This window comes from Sparus aurata, chromosome 2 (genome assembly GCF_900880675.1).
Source record: "Sparus aurata chromosome 2, fSpaAur1.1, whole genome shotgun sequence".
Classification (NCBI taxonomy): domain Eukaryota; kingdom Metazoa; phylum Chordata; class Actinopteri; order Spariformes; family Sparidae; genus Sparus; species Sparus aurata.
Window position 1 is genome coordinate 13699682 of NC_044188.1, and position 23763 is coordinate 13723444.

The window sequence follows — 23763 nt, forward strand, 5'->3', positions numbered from 1 at the left end:
GGGAAAAAGCATTCTTTCCCTCAAACATACAGCCAGAGGAATCGTGGTTTAGAGGTTTGATGTATGTAGAACGTAGGTTCCCCAGCGAGCCTCTTTTTCCTTTAACACAAGCTCCTCATATCATACAATTTGCCAAAAACTGCCCTCTCCCTCTAAGACTGGCCTCTGTGTGAGTTAGCAGACTTCCTGATGGGCCGCCCCGCGCTCCTTTTCGCAGCCCAATTTGTTTGGAACACAGAGCATCGCCATGGAGAAATTCTCACCACGTCGCCATGGCAGCAGCCCCCTTTCTTTTCCTCCTGCTTTCCAAAATAAGGCCAGATCCGAGTCTGCAGCATTCCTCTCGTATGTGTCAGTAAATGTGATCCGGAGTTACAATAGCACACACGTTAAAGGAGTAGTACGTGTTACAGATACAGAAACTTAGGAACTTTGGAAAACTGGCACAAATTCCATCTTTATACTGAAGAAGGGGCCATAAAGAGTTAAGTAAGACAAACCGACACATTGTTTATGAATTCATGTGTCTTAGAATACATCATCTAGTGGACTTTGAAAAGGGTTAAGAACACTCTCTGGCTTTATCTAAGGGGGAGGCTGTGTTCGTTGGAATGCATGTAAACTGGAATATTATTGGAATATTCATTGTCATTCATCTTGTGAACTGCTAAATGCCCTAATGGAAATGTAAACAACTTAGTAGGAATATTGTCTCTTCCAGAAAAAAGGGAGAGCAGGTGTGAACATGCCTGTAGAGTGAGGTAACTAACTAGATGGAATATTACTGACAATAATGTGGCTCTCCCTTCGGTGACATACTGTAAACAAATGCACCGAATGTGTATTAATGGTGCAAATGGAGATATTCACAGGCTATTTCAAGTCCGGCCACAGTGTACAGGACATTTCATGTATATTCATATAGACTGTTGAAAATGATTGTGAATAAATAGATGGAGATATTGTTGGCCAGGGTGCCCGTCCCTAACTGAGCTAAAAAAGAGCGAGTACATCACGAGAGTAGGTATCAGACATATGCATGCTCACACACTCACACAAACACACACACACACACACACACACACACACTCTCACAGTGCCATTGGCCTTGGATCCCAGGCTTACAGGAGGTGCCAGGAACCCTCTCTCCCACAGTCACCCTCTGTTCACTTGGAACAATAAGCCGTTTTGTGTGTGTGTGTGTGTGTGTGTCTCTCTCTCTCTCTCTCTCTCGTTTGCCTGCTCTCTCAGCTGACCCCACAGTCGAGCGTCGCTCTTATTAACCTGTGTGTGTGTCTCACAGATGAAGCTAGGACTATCCCCAGTCTGTGCCCTTGAACTGAGATTGAAGTCATGCTTTTGTGCACATTTGCCAGTGTGTGTGTGCGTGAGTGCTTGTATATCCCCACTGCCAGCTCCTCGTGCATTAGTAGCGCAGGTACGCCCTCCCTCTCGGCCTCCTGTATCCCATTGGAATTGGCAGCACTGACTTCACCTTCACTATGAAGTCAGCCTCAGTAATGAAGCAGAGAGAAGCATCGGGGCGGCCCCACCCTTCAGCCCCAAACAGGCCACTCTCGCTCACAACTACCAGCAGTTTTATTGGCCTGTGTGTGTGTGTGTGTGTGTGTGTGTGTGTGTGTGTGTGTGTGTGTGTGTGTGTGTGTGTGTGTGTGTGTGTGTGTGTGCATTGTCGCCCAGCAGCATCGGTCCAGTGTGGGTGGATTCAGGAGACAGCCAGACAATTCGCTGTGCTCTACCCATAATCCTCAGGGATCAACGCTGAATCAACCCCACTTCCTATTTTGTTCATTTAACCCTTCAGTGTTTGTGTGTCTGCGTGTGCGTTTGCTCGAATGCACTTTGATGTTATCATGTAAATGCATTATTCCCCCACAGTCTTCATCTGTGATTCTCTCCTCTCGTGTTATTCTCGTCTTCTCTCCGTCTCTCTCAGCGGAGTAACAGATGAGCGTGACTCATATTCATCAGTATCAGTTGGCGTTCTCTTCCCTCTCGTCTCTCTCCTCTCGTCTCTCTTGTATACCCCTTTGTCCTTGGCTGGCTATTTTATTTCTCATCCGATACCGCTGTCTTCCCGTTAGATCTCTGACTATTTAGTATGATTCATGCTGTTAATCGGTCTGCAGGTGGAGGTTTGATGCTTCGAAGAGAAGAGAAGCTTTTAACTTTTAACAAGATTTAGCTCTGAAAGTCTTAAGTCTTGTGTCTTATCGAGGCTTATGATAGTGCTATAGTTTCAGTTTGGTACAGTTATATTTCCAGAAGGGCTGCAGCTAACCATTACTTTCATTTTCTATTCATTTTCTATTAATTTTTTATCGTTATATTTTCTGTCGCCTATAAAATTGTGAAAAATGCTGATCACAATTTCCCAGAGCCCAAATTAACATTGTCGAATTGCTCAATTTGTCCAACCAACAGTCTAAAACCAAAGACTAACATTCTATATATGATCCTAAAAGACAAAAAAAGCACAGAAAAGTCTAGTTACTTGACAGATATGGTGTATTTCTTATTCCAAGCCATACATTTTTGTGCATTGACTAGATGAAGCCTTTAACTGTGGAAAAACAGAGGAACAATTTACTATGCTAGCTGCTAAAAAAATGCTAAAACTAATAATTGTTTACATTTAAGAAACAATCTTATGAAATGTATCAGAGTCAGAGAACTGCAAATTTAGTGTTGACACTAACTGGCTGCATAAGAATTACCGGTACATCAATAAAAGTATTAAATGAGCAAAATGAGCCTTTGAATTAGGAAGAAATCTCATTAGATAATTGAAGACTAAAGATCTGGCTATTTGTATAAAATAATGGATGGAGATTCTGATTAAAGCCAATACAGAAGTGCCTTAAACATGCAGTATTGCTAATGGCCAGCAGGGGGCTTAAATACTCATTGCGACAAGACAAGAAGTCTAATGGTATATAAGCTTATGAGAAAATGTCCCTACCAAATGAACAGACCATGCTGTTCATTTGGTAGACTATGCTCCCATTTAGAATAAAACAGATGATAAAAAAGGGCGTATGGCGCAGCTACATTGTCATTCACAAGCTGCTAACAGTCAGGGAAGAAGCAGTTCATGTATTCTTCAGCTCCACTTTCTTTACCAATATGGTTATTTAAGGGCTGGGGAAAAAAAACAAGATGGTGACATCCATGATGCCAGACTTGGTGTGTTAAAACTGTAGTCCACAAACCAATGAGTTAGCCAATGGTGGGTTTACACTTGCTGCTACTGAGACATGTGTAAAAAGTACTGAGCCCACTGCTTTTGTAGTTGTAAACAGTAATATGATGCTCGGTTTTACTTCTTTAACTTCTTTTTTACTTTTCAAATAAGATGATTCTCTGTTTTATATCCTCTTTAATTGGTTTATCTTTTGGGTTTGGACTGCTAGTCAGCCAAAAAAAAGCAATTTGAAGATATCACAGTGTGGCTCTGGGTAATATTGACAGTTACTTTTCACCGATTTCACAGGCAATTAAGCAGTTAAACAAAAAAATAATCAACTGGTTATTCACCAAACTAGAGAAAAAATCCCTAATGTGCATTCGATTCAATCATTACACAGTAATGGTTCGTATGAATTATGACGATAATGGTTTTCCACATTCATGTCATGCCTACAATTTCTCTGTGCAACCACTTGATGGTTTGTGTGTTGGTGTGAAGTCATGTTACCCCGCGGTGTGGTTCTGAGGCCGTATGTGGACATAATTTTCTGTCTGGGCGGGTGATGACAAATATATGAGTCACGGTTCGATAACGTCTCGCTAAGATGAGATCATAACACACCGTGGAGAGCTCAGATTGAAAATGTAAGCCACTGATACAAAGCAGAAGCAATCTCTGTGTACGTGAGCGAGCGGGGGCGAGTGACTGTGTGCGAGCATGTGTGTTTGTGTGCCAGACTAATGGTCCATTGTGCTCCGTCAGGGTTTATTTAGCTGGCCGGGGCTGTGGGGCTGCTGGCTTTGGAGTCCAGACGGAGCTCTATTTTTACCTTAGCAGGAAAAGAGGGCACACTACCTCCTCTGTTACATAAACACACACACTTTCGCATTCATTTCGCCACAAATATGTAGGCTAATGTAGATTTTAAGTCACTCTCCTTCAGAAACATACGCAACTGTCAGCCAATTCAGATAAGAGGGCTAGGTAGCTGAAAAAGAAAGAATCAGAAAGGAGTCCTGGGCGCAACAGGGAGAATAAATATAGACAGGGAGAGATAGAATCCACACACACATAGTCACACACAACATTGCCATAAACACACACACACTGTGGCTATCCCATGGTTGAGGTGTCGCTTTCCAAACTGGTCGCGAGCAGCTGCCGTCCTCACGTCAGGGCGTGAAAATGGAAAAAAAAAACACCAGTGTGAGTTTCTCCCTCTTCCTCAGTTTTGCTCTCTCTGGCTGTGAGAGGCCGCCCTGACCAGAGGGTGGAAGGTAGGGAGGGTCTAAAGGGGCCTTACCTCTGACCATTGTGCTTTCATGGTCCTGTGGGAGAGGCAGAGCCACAGAGGAAACCTATAGGAGAGAGAGTGGAGCGTTCAGAAGAGAGAGACAGTGTCACAAAATGTAAGGAGAAAGTCGAAGGAGAAGCCACCAGTAGAGGAGTTTTTTTTTCTCATGTCAGATAATGGCGGGCGTGAGTTGGCCTGGAATATGATGAGCACCGACTGGACTCAGACAGGAGTCGGTCTGGACTAAACCTACTGAGTGGAGAGTGGAGTGGAAAAGACAGGAAGACCAGAGGGGAGGGAAGGATGAGGGAGGCGTTGGATAATATGGAAGGATGTGCTGGAGTGGATGATGTCATCAGGCAGACATCCAGCCTCTACCTCAGTGATGACTACAAGGAGGTAAAGGGCCAGGCCGTGTTTGTGTGTGTCTTACTCCAATGCTTATAAGTCATTTTTAAACATTGAAACTAATGCATCCTGAGGGCTTCTGGAAAAATCTGTGTGGTGAGAGTCGGAAAACATATACATGTGACTACGCTGATGGTTTTCTCTTCTTGGTGCCCGCCAAGAATGGAAACACACACACACAACCAACTACTTTTGCTGTCTTTTGTCAAAGAAATAGTTTGAGGTTTTTGGAAATATATGTATTGTCTTTTTTGCCGAGAATTAGAATCATATCTGTAAGCAAGATATGAAGCTACAACAAGCCGTGGGTTGGCCTAGCTTAGCACTGGAACAGCTAGCTTGGCTGTGTAGAGATAGCGACATTTAAAAAAAAATATATTTAAATGTTAAAACTAGTTTCTTAGCCCATGCAGAAGTGTAGAAATGACAAGTTGTGTTGGGTCATATGATGCGCTATTTCGTGGTGGGGTGCAGTGACTAGAAACCGCCAGGAAGTCACTGCTCCCCGCCAAGAAAAAAGTCCAGGTCATAACCCACCTCGACTCGGAAAAGTTTCATTTTTACACTTTCTTTGGTTGTTTCCCCGTGATTCCAGTCTTTATGCTAAGCTACGCTAACTGCCTCCTGCCTCCAGCCGCAAACAGAAACACAGAAACACGACAGTGCTGTCAATCTCCTCATCCAACCCTCACGAAAAAACAAATAAACACATCTCTCCATGTTCCTTTAATGGGGTTTTGCTTGTTGTGTGTGACACCGCCCAAAGACTGAGGCTGACGTAATGCCTGAAGTTTGGGTATTAAAGTGCTTGGATATTTGGGGCAGAGTTATGACATAATGGCATGAGATACCAGGCTTTTATCCTTAAATCTGCTGCATTCTTTGGCAGATAAAGCAGATTCCTCCCCTGAATCTTTCCAACAAATCCATAGTCTGCCCTTTCTCGCAGAGAGAGCTCAAATGTCACTCGGAGACCCATTGTCCTGTCTAAACCCACTTCATGCTCCCCATCTCTCCTCCCTCCCTTTGTCATTCTGCCCCTTGTCCTTTTTCTTTCTTTCATCCCACAGCAACCCTCCCCCACTTCTTTTAACCAGGACACACACACACACACACACTCATATACGGCCCCTATACCTCTTGCTGAGTTGTTCTCCTCCAATCTGAGTGACAGGAGCAGCCTTGCACTGACCTGAGGGTGAACTGTATGACGGGTCAGAGGTCGGGTTTCTTATCTGGGATGGAATGCTGCACCACCAAGACAGAAATATCTCCGATAGCACGAATGCAGGAGAAGCTCTTGACATACATACACATTTTTAGCCTCCACAGGATGTAGACTTTAAGTATGCATTCTTTAAGGACTAGTCAGATATTTTGGGGAAATCTGTTTATTCACTTCGTTGCTGAGAGACACATGAGAAGATTTCACTCTCATGCTTGTTTGGTAAATAAGACACTAGGTGTTTGCTGTTTAACCAGGCTTATTGAGTTTCAATCTCATGTTACCTGTAATTTTGTCTTCAAATGCTCTTGTATAGTTTCTATTTTGTTTTCTTTGCTTATTTAAGTTTTTTTTTTAAACCTTTTACGATGATTTACTTTACTTTCTATATTTAATAGTACTTATTTCTGCCAATGTGCTTCTGCAGCAACCAAACATTTTTCCTTTTGGGATCGATAAAAGTTGAATTTATCGTAATTCTTCAGCTTAAAGGTCACACAAAAAAAAAAAAAAGGAATAATACAGAGCTTGTAGAAAGGTGCAGAATAAAAGTTTCTCTTTTCCTTAAAAACATTATTGTGATTATGAAACAATGATTTAAAAAGGTTTAGCCGGGTCCAAAATGTTATTGAATGCAGGCTGAATGTTAACAAGTAGGCTGATTTGTTACCATTGGGCAGAGCCAGGCTAGCTGTTTCAACCCGTTCACAGTCTTTATGCTAATCTTAGCTCACCTGCTGCTGGCTGAAGTTACATGTGTCATCGCACAGACATCAGACATCAGACATCAATATTCTCATCTCAGTCTTGCCAAGAAAAATGAATACATGTATTTCCCAAAATGTCTGAATATTTCTTTAAATACACTGACTTCAGATGATATTTTCAGAGGTTTGTATAAGCAGAGGCAGTTTCAGTCGAATCTAAGAATTCAAGAACATCTGTGAGGCTAAAGGCACAGTCAAAACACACACACATGCACACACACACACACAGAAGACACGGTGACCTTGTATTTGTTTGTAGAGCTGTGAGCTCAGCAGCAGCTCACTGTCAGGCCTGGAATACACATCAGAGTGAAGCTGTCCCGCATCTTCCAAACACACATGTCGAGCTTTTTTTTCGGCCATTACTCACAACCTGGTGTTTTCATGTGTGTCTGTGAGAGTGTGTGTGTCTGTGAACAGTGGGTTCTTGTCTCCAACCGAGGGAGGGAAGAGAGGTATCGGACGGTGAAAAGCCTCCATTGTGCATAAAAAAAGGGGAAAGCGCTTAGTGAGGAATGGAAGAGTTCTTTTTTTATCTTTTGCAGTAAAGAGGCTAAAAACTCGTCCGGAATCAGAAAACTGCAGGCATGCCGAAACACACACACACATTTATACACATCTCAGATCTTAACCACTAAACAATTTCTGACCACTAGAGCCAGCAATCTGAGGGAGGGAGAAGGAGGAAGCTCTTTGTTAGCGCAGATAATTAAATTCATCTCCCCTCCTCTAATATAGATTTTCAGGGAAGATTTGAGGGCTCAAAACAAGCACCCTGTCGTTCCAAGGCCGAGGCTAAATCACCCTCTGGGCCTGCCGATGAATGGTTGTAGTGCAGGGCGGAGGGAGAAAATGTCTTTGTCAATGAGGGTTTCTCGGAGGAGGAAATTGCTCGGTGAATTCGAGGAAAAACACAAATTAGCCCAATTGTGCGCCTCCCAATCTAATTTGGACGGTGACGACTGCTGCGCTCAAGGCCAGGAAATAAGGGAGGTGGTTAGGGCTGTCACTCAATCTCCTTCTCTCTGTTCCACTCTCCCACGCGCTTCTTAAGAATGTTAATGAAATGGATCCAGCAATTTTCCATGTCATCGTCATGTGGAAACAGGCGTGTGGATAATTTGCCATCTCAGGATTTTTAGAGGACTTGTGAGTAGCGTCGAGTGGGAGAACCGCATAAAGGGTTACGATGGTGTCTTCTTCACAAGGATTCGAGTGAGGGAGCCAATCAGACGAGCAGAACGTTTTGGGTTTTTTTGTTTTTCCAGCTTGTACTCTGAAAGGTTTGCATTTCATTCAAGAGTCACACCTGGAAAAAAGGAGCAAAAAGCAAACGAACTGTGAACATGACGGGATTTGAGTGCTTCCTGCTTTCAGGGAGATTCAGAAAGTTCATTTACTTTACTTCCAATTAACTGTGTGTTTTTGAGACATCACTTAAAATTTAAAAGGTAGATGATGAGCTATTGGTGTGGATGATACAGGATTCTTGTAGAAAAGGAAGGAGAAGCAGCGGCAGCGTGTGTTTACTGCCCGATTCGCACCTCCACCACTCAGTGGCGTATTCCACACCTCTGTAAATGCTTTACGGGGCACACGTGACGACTCTTTTAACACTCACACAGCCCACACACACGCGCGACAGAAACATGCCGTATAACAGACGTTTATACAAAGACAGGAAGTTGTGTTTTCAGGCAGGTGTGGGGTGTGATAAACCTATGACGAGTGTTGCTTTCAAGAGAACTCAATGTGCTACGGTTGAATTCACATGTGACAAGTGCCTCCTGATCACAGCTGCAGTTATTATTGTTATTTCTCAAGTACGAAAGCTTCTCCGGTGTGAGGGTTTGCTGCTTTTCTCCTGTTTTTGTAACTGTTTTTTGGATGTTTGCTGAATGAAAGTTTTGGGGTGAAAATGTATCAAAGATATTTCAACTAACAAATGGGCACATGTGAATTCACAACCAATCCAGAGTTATTAATCAAAAACCAAAAAAACAGCCACTGAATACTTAAATGACAACATTTTCAATACATTCCATCATGTTGTTTCCAAGTTTATGAAGTTTTAAATTACAAGATTAAATCAAGATTGGTCAGATGTCAGGTACGCCTCCTCTGCATGTCACCAGTAGCTGTGTAGCTGCAGTGTCTCCTTGTGTGTCCGTGTTTATGTAACTCACAAATATCTAAAGATAGTCATGCTTTAGTTTGTCCTTGAGGGCTGATGAGCTTACCAGTGGCTGTGTATGAGATGTTTTTCCTCTGAAATCAACGCAGCAGCATATGCTCCGTGTTCCGCCCCATATATTTAAACAGCCTTCAACTCTGATCACTGGACGTAAACGACAAAATGTTAGCAGAGACTGTCTCACGCTGTTTATGGGCCGGTTTAAACTGATTTTATGACAGCAGTTATTTTTTTTTTATTGGGCTACTGTTCAGTAGGGTTTGGACAAAATATTGATACAGCAGTGTGTCATATTGTTTTATATTGCAGTCGATTATTAATACACTGGCACCAAATATCGATATTTGTATGAAAACATGCAGGCGCTGAACAGATTCAACTGACAATTTATCATTTTTAATACATGGTTTCATCTCAGTTGAGTCAAATATCCTTCCTGCACCTGTTTTAAATTAAAAGCCATCCAGCCTTTCAGTGGACAGAAACTGTTTATTTCTTAACAATTATTGTGAAACATTATTAGGAACATGTTGTGGGAAATTCATTGAACCTGAACGGTATGTGTATGGTCGTTTCACTCAGCTGAAGTCTTATTTTATTAATTGTTTTGATGTGAAACTTTAGAGGAAGGCAAGTGTATTAACAGTTGTCCTGATGGACTGTACCGCTGCTACGCCCGTTCATGGGTTATCATGAAAGGTTCCTCATGAGAGCTGCTGAGTGTCGTGCGACGTGAACTTATTTATTACCGATCTTGTCCTTGGCCTTATATTAGATGGTTTTGAACATCTTTTAAATTTGCCCAACCTTAGTAGTTATCAGCAACATATCATGAATCGTCCCGTTATCATATCGTAACGTGACCTTGCTGTTCTTATTGTTGAACAAACAAGTTATGATCGCTGGCTGAACCCTGATTATCTCCTCCAGCAGAGAGTGTGTGTGGTCTTGCATTTGCAAACTATTAAGCTGTAAAGTTAGCGTTGATTTGATAATTCAGCATTCTTGAAGCAAAATTTCTCCTTTGCCCTCCTGAATGTCTCACGTTTCCGTTCCACCTGGACTTCACCACAACCCCTATGTTGGTGTTTTCCCAGCCCCTCGCCTCACGGGGGGGGGGGCGCAGGAAACGGTCCACAATGCTCAGTGAGCCTGCTGCCTCTTGTTTTCATCTGTTCTGTGTAGGAACTTGACTGACAGCTTGTCGGCTGTGTTGTAGTCAGACTTGTATGAGTGATGTACATAAATACACGGCTGCACTGAACCATGCAGGCTGCCGTTGCGCCTTTGAAGCACCGAGCTGAAACTCTCAAGTGTGTTCATCTTCACACACCATCTTTCAAACGCACACACACACACACACACACAAACACACCAGCAGTGCCAGGTTGACCGCTGTATGTGCCAGTGTGCGTGCTGGCATCGCCAAGTGCGTCCTGCGGGCTCTTGTGTGGAGTGGGATTATGTTAATTTGTCCTTGGTGGAGGCACTCTCACCAACGCCTGCACACAATTGTCAGGAGGGACGGACAGAGAGGGAGGAAAGGATGGAGCCGGGGAGTTGAGAAAACGAGTGGGAGAGAGGTGAATCTGTGATAAGCAATTTGGAGATGGACGAGGAGAACGAGCAGCAGGGAGACGGCTCGGTGGAAGAAAAGGAGAGGCCTGAGGCTGATGGAGAGAAGAGGAGATGGAAGGAGATGAGTGGAATTGGGGATAATGAGGAAGAGAGAGCAAGACAAACGACTGGAGAGGCCGAATCGGGTGGGGAGTGACGAACAGAGATAGATGGGAAAGGTGGGAGATGTGCAGAGGGCCGATAATGGGAGATAGACGGATCCAATAAGGAGGGGAAAGTGTTTACACTCGCGGGCAACACCCCTGTCCCTGTATGCTCATCCCCTTCACACTTTGATTCCTCTTTTGCTTTGTTGTCATTTTTCCTTTTTGTAATTGTGACATGTGGAACCTTGCTGCTTGTCATCTCCCCTCTCTCACCCATTTCCATTTCCTGACTTCCAGCCTGTTTTTTCACATTCACACCAGCAACTTTGCACTCGGAAAGTTTTCTTAAGTTGTCTGATGTCGTGAAACACTCACAAGTTACAAACATGTGATTCCTCCTGATCACAAAGTTTTTAAACTCTGGTTTTATAATCATGTTTTTTTTTACATTACCAGGAATATTCCGACTGAGATTCAAAATGAAAATTCATATATTTTTTTTAATTACTAGAATATCTAGTGATCAAGTTTCAGGTGTATCTGTAGCTCACACCAGGATGAAGGTCTGAGGAATGACGTATATAATTCATCCACATGGCTGAAGGTTGCTGCTGCGGGTGAAAGAGAACACAGATAAGGTGTCAGTTCATGCAGTGAGGCCTTATTATGTCTCCCATCATGTAAAGCTGTCTGTTCTAAACTTTGCAGAAGCACTGCAGTGTTTAGGCCGACTCTCTGTGTGAGGCAGACTTCAGACTTTTTGCACAAAGGCTCTCAAGGACCATGAAGAGTCCTTCATCAGTCCCAAAAATCTGGGCTCTCGTGCCTGTGTGGCATGTGCAAAAACCTGCTACAGAGAATTTAAACTCCAAGTCGCTCATTAGTTGTTTGCACCTCAGTTGGACGTGTTTACCTGCTATCGGCGCAGACGAGACGTCCAATGGGGACTGCTGTGTGTGTGTGTGTGTGTGTGTGTGTGTGTGTGTGTGTGTGTGTGTGTGAGAGAGAGAGAGAGGCAGGGAGTGTGTGTGAAGTGCTGCCAATGCTGAAGCTGCACTGAGTTAGGAATTCAGGATTGGGATGCGGCCAAGTGAGAGCGACTGTGGAATCGTGTGATGGAGGGATTCTCGCAGATTTAAACATGCATGAATCAGCTATTAGTGTTTCTTTCCCGTGGAGTTTACCATACATACACTTAATCCTGCGTAAGTCCTGCAGTAGAGGATCTGCTTCGCGTCTGGGTGTATGTTGGTTGTTCTCTGAGACAACAGCACCACCTGCTGGTGGACGCCAGTAACGGCAACTTGCACTGATCCCTATACTTAGATGTTTCTGACACGTTTTCCCCTCACTTCGGCTGACTCCACACTCTGTATCAGGGCTTGTTAGGATGACAGTGAACCTCCAGCTGCAAATTAAGATGAAGCTGCTGCTATTAATAAACCTGCAACTGTGATCTGAAGTGTCAGAAAGTGCTCCGGGGCGGGGGGGGGGTGGCTGCACTTCTATTTCTGCATACATGCGGTGAGGTAGGTGAGGCAGCATGCCAGAAAACTATATATAACAATGAGCGTCCAACCTGCTGATGAGGAAGACACCTGACCCCCACCAGCCTGACCTCTGACCTCATTGTGAGAGTCTTCAAAGACGTCGTCAAACGGTTATCTCACCTTGTCAATTCTTCTGTTGCAGGCCCAAAAGAATGAGAGGGAGTCGATCAGGCAGAAGTTGGCCCTGGGCAGTTTCTTTGACGATGGGCCCGGCATCTACACCAGCTGCAGCAAGAGCGGCAAACCCAGCCTGTCCTCGCGGTAAGACCTCTGACCTCTGTCTTATTAATTTTTTTTTTTTTTTTTTTGGTAACCTTGTTATTCTCCGAAAAAGGGTGCACTGAAAAGGTTAGTCCGTACAAAGATGAGAGCGGTGGCTCAAAGTCTAAAGGACATGAATTTCAGCAGTGTATGAGTGTTCAAAAAAAAAAAATCCCAAAAGGGTTTGAATTTGAAAGTGTAGATTTACTGTCATGGCTACCGGTAAAAGAAAGGAAGAATGACAGGAAGCAGAGAGGATTTGTGCAGTCAGCCCATGTGGCTCTCACTTCCCAAAAGACACACACACACACACACATGCGTAAACACACACTGCTACAACCTCCTACACTGTACCTTACTGGAACTAGATGTTCTATAAACACATGCTCTTTGTATTCCTGTGATCTGTGTCACGTGGATTTCTAAATATTGCTGCAACAGATCGATGACTGGTTGTGATGCCTAATGTCTCACTGATGGTGTCAGGGGAAAGGTAAAATGGCAGTTCTGTGTGACTATACGGTGAGATGCCCTTTTCTGGGGCCACAGTTATGAACACACTGGATCAGAGCCAAGCGGATTTTTTAAGGCCAGTATTTAAGACCTGACGACACTGATCATCCAATAACTGATCATTCCAACAATTTCTATGAGGATCCCTTAAATTATTTCTCAGAAGAAGAAAAAAAATTACCTAGAAAAGTAATGCCTGCATGCCGACTCCAAGTCATATGATGTGTTCAAAAAGACAACATTTCTTCAGGGAGGCTCGGGCTGTGCACTTCTGGGCCAAGACCAATGTTTTTGTTGTTGTTGTTGTTGTTGCTGTTCCTATTTATTTATTTAATTGGAAACAACAAAATCTTCATTACAAAAATGATATTTAAACCAATGCATTTATACAAATGTATTAAACAACCTTTAACATAACCGCTGGTGCTTCATAAACCATTTGACCATGCTGTAGAAATACCTACACAATGATTAGACTTTGTCAGTGCTTACATAGCCTCAGGGACAAAGACAGGGATGTCACGAGTGGGGATGGGACGGTTAAAGACGAAATCGCAGAAAAGGCACTCACAGTAAGTTGATTGTGGTGAATTTGCAACATCCGAGATAATCGTGAATATCCTCACATGAATGACTTGAGAAAGCTGACCGGCTCACTGATGTACAGTCTCAGCTGTGTCCCCATGGTTTAAGGCTCAGCTTGCACATTGTGTGTCTCCCCCCCCCCCCAAAAAAAAAAAAGTTCAATAGTTTATTGATAATTTTTTTTGGTTTGTGCAGAAGGACTTTCAATTTTTTAATAAAAAAAAACAGTCCTGTGTCCTTTCGGTGATACAGTAAAATAATTGCCTCCTCACAAAATGTGAGGTTAAAGTGATTCCAGTATGTTTTAGTAGATAAGATTAGATAAAATTATGAATCACAGTTATCTCAGGACAGGATCATCATGACATTCAGTTGTTGGCGATGACAATTTTATAAGTTGGAGTCAGAGTACACGTGGTTCTTTTGTTAATTGATGCTGTTTTTTGAACAGTCTCACGTCTACGTGTCGTGCGTCTAGTAACGCCTCGTCAATTTCCAAAGAAACCAAGACACAGTAGTGTAGTGTTTTACTGTAGTGAGACATTTAATTGGTAAGAGATAAACCCTTCACACCCTCCACATGTGGTCACACTCTCTCTAAATGTCTTCAGTTCTATTTCTGAGTTTACTGTACCGCAGTTCCTTGATACTTATCAGCTTGCATATTTCCCCAGAGTAATGCTGAGATAGCACGCGATGCGCTCGTACTGGCAGATATATCAGTCGGGCTCTTCGCTGCAGAGGCGGCTGCCAGTGTTGTGGTCTAGATCACGTATAAAACAGAGACCAAGTCAAGGCCAGGACCTCACCAGTGCTAGTCCCGGAACATGCAAACCACAGCCACTATTTAGATCGATCTCAAAGACACCCACAGAAATCAGATGGAGATTCCTCTTTGTTCACGTCTTTATTTAACACCTACTACTTGTCCGTATGTAGATTAACTCAACCACGGAAGATCCTCTCAGACTGCCGCGGCTTCTTCTCCCGTCTCCTGCGCTGCACTTTCATAAAGTGCGTTTGTAAAGGGCCGTGGAGAGGTGACAGCGGTACTATCAAACATTTTTAACCAGACATTATTTGAGTTAATGGTTGCATTTCAAGCAGGAAGTTGTGCATCCGATCACAGTTGTGATGTAAATGAATACATGAGAAAAAAGCAATATCCACACAGTTTTTGTCTTGGATCTGGAAATAAAATCCTCCTTGTCCGAGACTGAGACAGGGACATTCAAAAAGTTTTCTCGAGACCGATCTCAAGCTCAAGACTGATCTAAAGTAACACTATCAGCTGCTAGCAGTCAAAAAAAGTTAGCAAGCACCCCCACAGCCTGTTACAGTAAAGTCGAGTCACTGGGAGGTTTTCGATGCTGTCTCTCCTGCAACAAAGAACAATCGATCACTCAGGTCCTGTTTTAATTAGGACTGATTAGATCTATGTTGTGTAACCAATCAGCCCCGTTTTTAATTACCACATTGAATAGGCAGATTATTGATCCACAGTGGGCTAGCTCTGCACCTAGTGATGTTCACCCCCACCGGTCCCTGGCTGATTGCATCAGACCTGACGTGGTCATCCTGGATCAATCCGTATTGAAAAAAAACAAGAAGGGACGATGATTAAAAACACAGGCCCCCCCTTAATTGCAGAGAAGACCGCAGCTGGCATGTTAGGATTTTTACTTCAATTTTTCTTTGCTTTTTTCACTTTTTCTGTCTTTAACACAGAAGAGTGAAAACTCAAAGCACTCGACATCCTTTATTGAGGCAAAGCACTTTGTTGAACTCATCACAGGTCATTTATGTTAGCAGCAGTGCTGTTTACTTTGCCGTCCATTTTGGCCCTGGTCCGTATCAATTATTAGAAAGAGCTGTCATTGAACTGACTCGACTTTTATCTGCCTTTACGCAAATAGTAACATGCCTGCCTTTTCTGTCTCTGCCTGCAGGCTGCAGAGCGGGATGAACCTACAGATCTGTTTTGTCAACGACAGCGGCAGCGATAAGGACAGTGATGCAGATGACAGCAAGACGGAGACAAGTCTGGACACACCTCTGTCCCCCATGGTATGGTACTTCTCCAGAATTCAAAGAATGGAAGACTTCAAAGTTAAAGTCAATATGAAATGTGACATACTGGACTGACAGTGTGAAAGTATCAAGGTGTAAAAGCGAGATTGAGACAGATCGAGAGCGAAAGTGGTGAAACGGGGGAGTTATTCATTATGAATCAGAGCGGTATCTGGCGGTTTAGTTGCTCTGTGAATGTCTTTGCTCACGTTTTCTGGCCTGTTAACCAATTCACAAGCAGCAAACGAGAGGTGAATTGGAATACGCTCGCCGTGGCCACGGATGACTGGCCACATTAACCTCCTGTCAGTCCGAGACACATTTAATAAAAAGACAGAATTATCATTTCTTTGCATGTTCATCCTCGCTCTGCTCACATCCTATGTGATGTATAATGACGATCCTGTCGGTGTGTAAAATCTACACACATAAATGTCAAGAATGCATAAGCATTAGTCCTCTGACCTGGTCTTTCTGATCTTCCTCCCTCATTCCCTATTCTGCTCACTTTCTCCCTCATACTCTCTCCTTCCACCACATCCTCCCCGCAGTCCAAGCAGAGCTCGTCCTACTCGGACAGAGACACCACTGAGGATGACTCCGAGTCTCTGGAGGACATGGACTTCCTAAGTCGACAGAAGAAGCTGCAGGCGGAGGCGAAGCTAGCCCTGGCGATGGCCAAACCCATGGCCAAGATGCAGGTGGAGGTGGAGAAGCAGAACCGCAAGAAGTCACCAGTGGCCGACCTGGTCAGTACCAGAATTATGACTGTATAAAAATGACTGTGAAATTTGACATCAAAAAGGACAAGTTTTCCCCCCACAAAGGAGGGAAAAACCTGGCTAATTTTCTGTATGACTCCAGTACTGTTTGACATCACAAAATTCCTGGAACTGGGACGGCCTAGGTCACGAGTTATATGGTTTCATACAGACGAGCTTAGCATGCAAACACACCGAAAATAGATACACTCAAACCAAGAACATCACTGAGGTATAGAACATATAAGACTAGATTTACTAAATAAGGAATGTGGCATATTTGCCATTTCAAACTTTTGCTTTTGCTTTCACCTTAACAATGGATCACATCACTGTTTGTGTGTGAAAGGGTTTCTTGTAGGGACAATCTCACTCTGCTGTTTCCCAAACATCCTCGTCCTAAACAGCTCATTGTTCAGCAACTTTTTCTTTTCTGGTTCACTCTCATCAATCTCATGTGTCGTTAAAAATAAACAACAGACGATTTAGCAACTGCCTGCTGAGGACAGTGGCAAAAGCTTCTTTACTCTGATTAGTTATTACAGTGTTTATAACGATATATTGAGTACAGGTCTGTGACATCATCAGCCACATTTGCTATCTATTAACTGTTGTTTCTCAGTGCCTCTATCTGCACATAATGATGGGATTTAAAGCAAAAATACCTCTTTTAGTTGTAAAATGTGTCAAATTAGTTGTAACGTGTCAACTTGATGGGAAGAAAAAACAGTTTTGTTGTTATTACGTTTATGTATTGTGTTGCAGACAACTTAAATTAGCATGCTAACCAGCGGCCTAAAGCCCCCTGTGCTGGCAGTGTAAACAGCAAACCTTCAGTCAAGACCACTAGCTGCACAGCTAAAGGGCAGCTACAGTTAGCAGCAGTTAGCATTACTCTGGTGATGTGCTGCCCCGTGCTTGTTTTGAGAATGAATTTGACAGGTCGCCAGTTCTTACATATTGCACCTTTAATCGATGTTGAATTATCGGCAAGCATTTTGATAATCGATTAATCAGTTGCAGGGATTTAAATTAGTTAAAATGATGTGATTCCATCATATAAGATATGAATATGTTCTGGTTACTGTACTCTTATATAACATAAAATTTAAAATATCTTTTGATGACATTTCAAATATGACGAAATTTGACGACATCATCCTGGGCTTCTGGAAACACTGATTGACATGTTTATCCATTTTTATATCGACATTTTCGGTAAGGTGACGCCCGCACACTTACTGACACTTTAATTCCACTTGAAGCTTAGTAGAATCAAAACCCTGTGGCATGGAGTAGGTGTGCAGGCATGTTTTTTTTTCTTTAATCATAACCAATACCTCAGCCACAAGGCAGTTCATTACATTGACAACTTTATAGAACTGGCCTTTCACGGAAACAAATCATGAAGTCACATTTTTATTCATCGCCATAAAGTCGAGTAGGAAGAGCCACAAAATTTAATGTGTAGCAAAACAATATAACTTTTTTTCATTCACCTTTCAGGGGTTTTTTTAAAACAAAATGTCAGATATTTCATCACCCTTTTAACAAATGCCCATCACGTGGTCCATCAGTCAAAGTATGTGAGAATAAATGGGTGGGTTGTGTTTCTCAAACATACAAGTGTGATTTGGGAGCTGACTGGGTCATGGCGTGTTGTGATGACGTCACATTAAGCCTTCCCCACCCCCTCCTCCCCACTCTTCCTCTGCCCCCATTTAGAGGAAGGAAGGTGATGACGACCCTGCTCATCATTATTTCATCCATTTTTATCTGCCTCACTGCCTTCTTGCGGGAGAGGACACACACACACTGACGCTGTCCCACACCCACAGACACACACACAATATTTCCACCCGGACTTGCAGGCAGAACCACGTTACTTATTCAGAGAGGAGAAGGGCAGCTCGGCCGGGTCCATCTATAATTCATACGCCAGAAAGCATCCACTTGAGTGTTTAGGGATGTAGCAGTGCTCAGCAGTCAGAAGACATCACTGTCACATCCGCACCGAACACACAGTGAATATTAAGATGTATTAAGGTTAGAGCCACCTGCCATGTCCACAACACAGGAGATCTATTAAACTGCAGAGGTTATATGTGCTACATGCTTCACTAAAAACAGGGATTCCTAATAAGGGGGTAATTCTGCAGTACATGGAAGGACCGTGAACCATAGAGGTGGTCAGCTAATTTAGATAAGAGGAGTTTAAAGGAGACATATTATGCTCAATGTCAGGTTCATAATTTGGCTTTTAGTTACTACTAGAATATGTTTACATGCCTTAGTGCTCAAAAAAAAAGATTTTCCTCATACTGTCCAGTGCTGCAGGTCTGTATCCCCCCCTCTGTCTGAAACACTCTGTTTTAGCTCCTGTCTCTTTAAGGCCCCGCCTCCGTAATACCTAGTCTGCTCTGATTGGTCAGCTCACACCAGCATCGCTAACAACAAATGAGCAGCTGTAATAAATCAATTCTTAGTGCAAAACTAGCCGCCAGGCATAAATTACGCCAATTGTGTGACATGGTGACGTAGTGTGATGTCACTAAGTCAAGGAATTGAAGGCGGGACGACTGACAGGGCGTATTTGAGCAGCGTTTTTTTTGTGGGAGAGAGTTGCTTCTGTTGGTGCGAACTTTGACCTTTATAACTTTCAAGATCTTTTACATGTTACATGTTACACAAATTAAGGCATAAATAGGTAAAGCAAGGTATTAGCGAGTAGAAATGTATAGATTTTTAAATAGTCAACTAAGAGGGTAAACATTTGAAATAATAGCTAAAATTAATGGAAATAATTACTGAATTCATGAACAATCACACAAAATATTTCGCTAAAAGAACAGAGCTCAAATAATTAGCTTAAAGTAATGGCTAATTAGATGAAATATTTGACTGAAGGTAAAACATAAACAGGCAAAATGGCTAGTTGAGAGAAACTGATAAGCTGTTAACTAAAAATAATAGAGATACAGTGAACATTTGTTAAAACTAATTGAAATATTTACCTAAGAATAATGGAAAAACAGGTGAAATAGTTAGTTAAAAGTGATAAATAAACAGTGAAAAATTTGTTAAATATTTACCAAATAATAGATAAACATTCAACATGTTTGGATGATGTCACTGAAGGGGTATATGAGCTCATCTGATACAGAAGCGGAACAAACAACAATCACTGTGCTGTTAGTAACTTTAATTCAGTTCCAACTAAAGTGGATCGTCCTTCCTGCTTGTCAAGGGCAAATAATGGGAATTCGGCCAGCGCAGTAAGCCTGCATCCAAATGTCTGTCTGTGCGCTGGGACTGTGGGTTTTTCCTAAATCTGTACAAACAATCAGTGAGAGAAAACAAGAGAGTCAAGAAGAGTGAAAGAAGGGGGAGAGATGTCTAGATTCTACTGGAAAAACCTCAATTCTCTCTTTAAACTTCATTTAAAGAAGCGTTCAGTTCCTCAATTTGATATTGAGTCATCGCTGGAGGTTTGTTGGCTGGTATTGACCACTCAGAGAGTAATTTGTACACAGAAACTCACACTGTGGTCAGCTCCGACACCCGTTCTACAAACCTTTTCCCATCACCCACTCGCCATCATCACATCACATTTCTCTCTATGTCATCCTGAAGTCGCCCCCTCATGCGCGCCGGGGCCAGGCGAAACTGAAACTGACACATGGCGGCGTTGGGTAGAGTTGCATCAGTGCAAATGTGAAAGTGAAAGAGGGGTGAGACATTTGCAAGAAGAGCCAGGCAGAGGTGTGGTGCATGAGACGGACAGAGAGAGAGAGAGAGCATTTTCTCACCTGTCAGGGCCGAGGATGAAGAGGGAGATCGAAAATGAGTGTTGGATGAAAGAGAAAGAATGTCGACCGACTGGATGGGGATGTTGTCACAGAGGGAGAGTCTAGTGAACAAAAAGTAAAATTATCTGCACACATGACGCTTTATGGTTTTGTTCCGTCTCATGGCTGGAGGTTGGCTGAGAGCACGGCGGCACTGCCACCGTTAACACAAACGCAAAAGCCAACAGAAGCAGTGGAGAAGTTTGAAAAGGCACATTAAATTATTGTGATTATTATCTGTAGAGCTATTTATCCATCTCAATTGTTTGATGAGATGTCGGACTAGGTAATAAAACAAGATGGCACTTGGCTTGTGGTGCTCAAAGCGTCCAAAACGCTGCCTTTGACAAACTCGACAGCAAATGTCTCTTTCCGGAAACCATGACCCTGTTTCTCAAGATAACGCACGGACTTTATTGTAAGTAGTGTCGCGTATAAACTGCATCCTTTCTATCAAACAACACCCTTTCTTGTAGCACCAATTCTCATTCTGGAACGGAGGTACCATCCGGGTTAGTCAGATTCAGCTAACGTTACAACTCAGCCGAAGAGGACGCCATTTACGACAGAAAGTTTGCTCAGGTTGACACCAGACTTGGCACAAACACAACTCCAAAACTTCCAGGACACTTACGTAAACATGGAATCATTTCATTTTCAATCATCTGGAAATACATTTCTCACCTTCGTTCTCACTCCACCTTTGTCTTTGTCATTACACAACGGAGGAGTGGGATTTTGCACTAAATGATAAACACTTGGGAATTTTAGAAGTTCGAGGGAAAAGAGAAATCAAATTGTCGGTGAGACTTGAAGCAACAGATTGTGGAGTCAAAGTAGAACCTTCATCCAGCAGTTCAACCTTTTAAGAAAGTCACTGAGTTCATCAGCTGTTTATGTGTACAAACCCCTGTCAAACTTGTTTTTGACCAAACAGAAATGTATAACTGGAATCCCCCAACTTTACAGTCTCGCTACGCAGAGTGGTGAACGCCTTGAAGAAAAGACTGATATTCCCTTTTGTTTCGTTATCAGAAGAATGAAAGAGACTTAAAAACAAGTCATTTTGAACAGAAAGAGTACCTAAAAGAAACTTACGTGTGACTACAACTAGCAAATATTTTCAACACTGAATAAAATGCTGATTGTTCCTTTTTCAGCGAGGAGATGACATGTTTCATATGAAATGTCAGAACATTTTGATAAATGCCTGTTGCCAGCTCTCAGAGATGGAAAATCAAAAACATTTGGTAATCTGGCACAAGTGAATGTTCCGCGGTTTTGATCGAAACTGTTGTTGATTCTGGTCCGAGTATTCAAATGTCTTTAAAGGAGCACTACGTAGTTTTAATCACAGGAGAGCGATCTTCATTGACTGAAACAAACAAGATAAACGGACTCTCTTTGTTTTCATGACTAAATAAACTGAATAAACAAACTTAAAGGACAAAACAGTTTCATACTGTTTAACTTTGTTCATATGTGGCGGACCCTGCCGCCTTTCTAGCTTCAAACAGTGTTCTGGAGACTTTATTTCCCTCTGAGAGCAGCTTGTTGATTCACAAAAAATCTGAGTTTGTATTATTACCTGATTTATTTTCTAAAATTCGGAGTCGTCAAAACTACATAGGGCTCCTTTATCTGAATTGCATAAATAATTGACAAACTGTCATACTCTGGAATATTTTTTGTCACTGAATCTTTATCTCGTGAGGTTTTCAAACTCCAGATGTAGAAGGCACGATGGATGTCTAACATGTTTTTTTCATGTACCTGTGTGTCTCTCTCAGCTGCCCCACATGCCTCACATCAGCGAGTGTCTAATGAAAAGAAGCCTGAAGCCCACCGACTTGAGAGACATGACACTGGGGCAGCTCCAGGTTATAGTCAATGACCTGCACTCCCAGATTGAAAGTAAGTTGACTGCACGAACATTACAAACAGATACAGACACATACAGCGAGTGGCTGGCCTCTGCTTTCATTGGCAGAGATGAGCAAGACAGAAAATGGGGAAAAAAACATTCATATGCATAGCTACTGACCCCTAACCTTCACAGTGGATGTGAAAGTACTTTTATATATGTTAGTCAGTTCAAAGAACTGTACCAGTCAACGGCTTCCCCTGAGCATTTACTGTTACCGCACTGTACGCCTCATTGATCCTGGTTCTCAGGGATGAACAAGCTCTCATCTTACATTAAAAAAATCCCCATGAGTCCTAAATCATGAGCCAGTTTTGACTTACAACACAGACTTTCCCCTCAAAATCTCTTTAGTCCGTGCTTCATATTGTCTGTCAAAGCTGAGGGAACAATAGCCGAGACATGTGATTTGAAAACGACCACATCCACTCACGCGTGGTCTGACTGTTCATGCTCATTGTGTTTTCTATGGTTTTCTGAGGTCATTATATTAACCAATAGTGGGACATTTTAGGCGGTCATTTACTGTACATGTATTTATATTTACATGTGTTTCATTTTAAACAGCTGGCCAGATTCCTTCTTTTGTCATACTGAGACGTGTGTTTTTGTGTTACTTCACTCCAGGTCTGAATGAGGAACTTGTACAGTTGCTGCTGATTCGGGATGAACTACACATGGAGCAAGATGCCATGCTGGTTGACATAGAGGACCTCACCAGGTGATGAAGCGCTGAATGAGGAGCTTATTCACTGCATTTAACTTTTTTTTTTATTTACTCGTGTGATGTATAAAGAAACCAAAAGAGGAACAGATATGAAAGAGTCATCATTTTTGTCAAGAAATCTAATGAAAAAGATAAAAATCGACAACATGTCCGTCAGTACTTTCAGACTTTCCTGACTTGTCTGTGGCTCTCAGCTTCAAACACATTTGTTCCCACTGAAGGTGTAAATATTTAGATATAAGTGCCAGATGTATAGATTTTCAGAAGAGTGCTCCACCAATTTAGCGTTGCACTCAGACTCATGATGTGCAGTAAAGTCAAAAATGGTAAAGTATGCGACAATGCGACTCAACCATCTGCAATTCGGTCAGAGATTTGGGTGTTATAGTGCGTTCACACGGTGCCGGAATAATCGGAAAAACATACTTCCAACTGTAAAAAAATTCACGTGAACGCCCCCTCAAGTCAGAGCAACAACTTGGAAAGTTGAAGTCATATGACGCTGAAACATGACGAACAAAAGTAAACACTGGGTCGACGGTAACACGCATGTTTATGAAATATACACGGATTACATGATCGGTTTCCTTTACTCTTCCTTGTCACTCAAATACTGGAAACAGCTGTCAGTGTGTTGTTTAAACGCTCCGATAAAATGCATCATCGTCCATGTTGCTACCACATTCTGCGTTGAATGCGGG

General features: G+C 42.5%; 1 protein-coding gene across 7 annotated transcripts in view; it reads left to right on the top strand.

The window, feature by feature from the left end:
* Positions 1-23763, top strand: part of schip1 (schwannomin interacting protein 1) — a 243300-nt gene that overhangs the window by 216402 nt on the left and 3135 nt on the right. For 6 of the 7 annotated variants that reach the window (XM_030442470.1, XM_030442478.1, XM_030442493.1 and 3 more), the window contains 5 exons: positions 12516-12634; positions 15682-15799; positions 16354-16551; positions 22202-22325; positions 22963-23056. In XM_030442470.1, coding sequence (XP_030298330.1) covers positions 12516-12634; positions 15682-15799; positions 16354-16551; positions 22202-22325; positions 22963-23056 — 653 coding nt within the window. Of the gene's footprint in view, positions 1-4504; positions 4905-12515; positions 12635-15681; positions 15800-16353; positions 16552-22201; positions 22326-22962; positions 23057-23763 lie in introns of those variants that run through there. The other variant, XM_030442509.1, reaches the window with a different exon arrangement.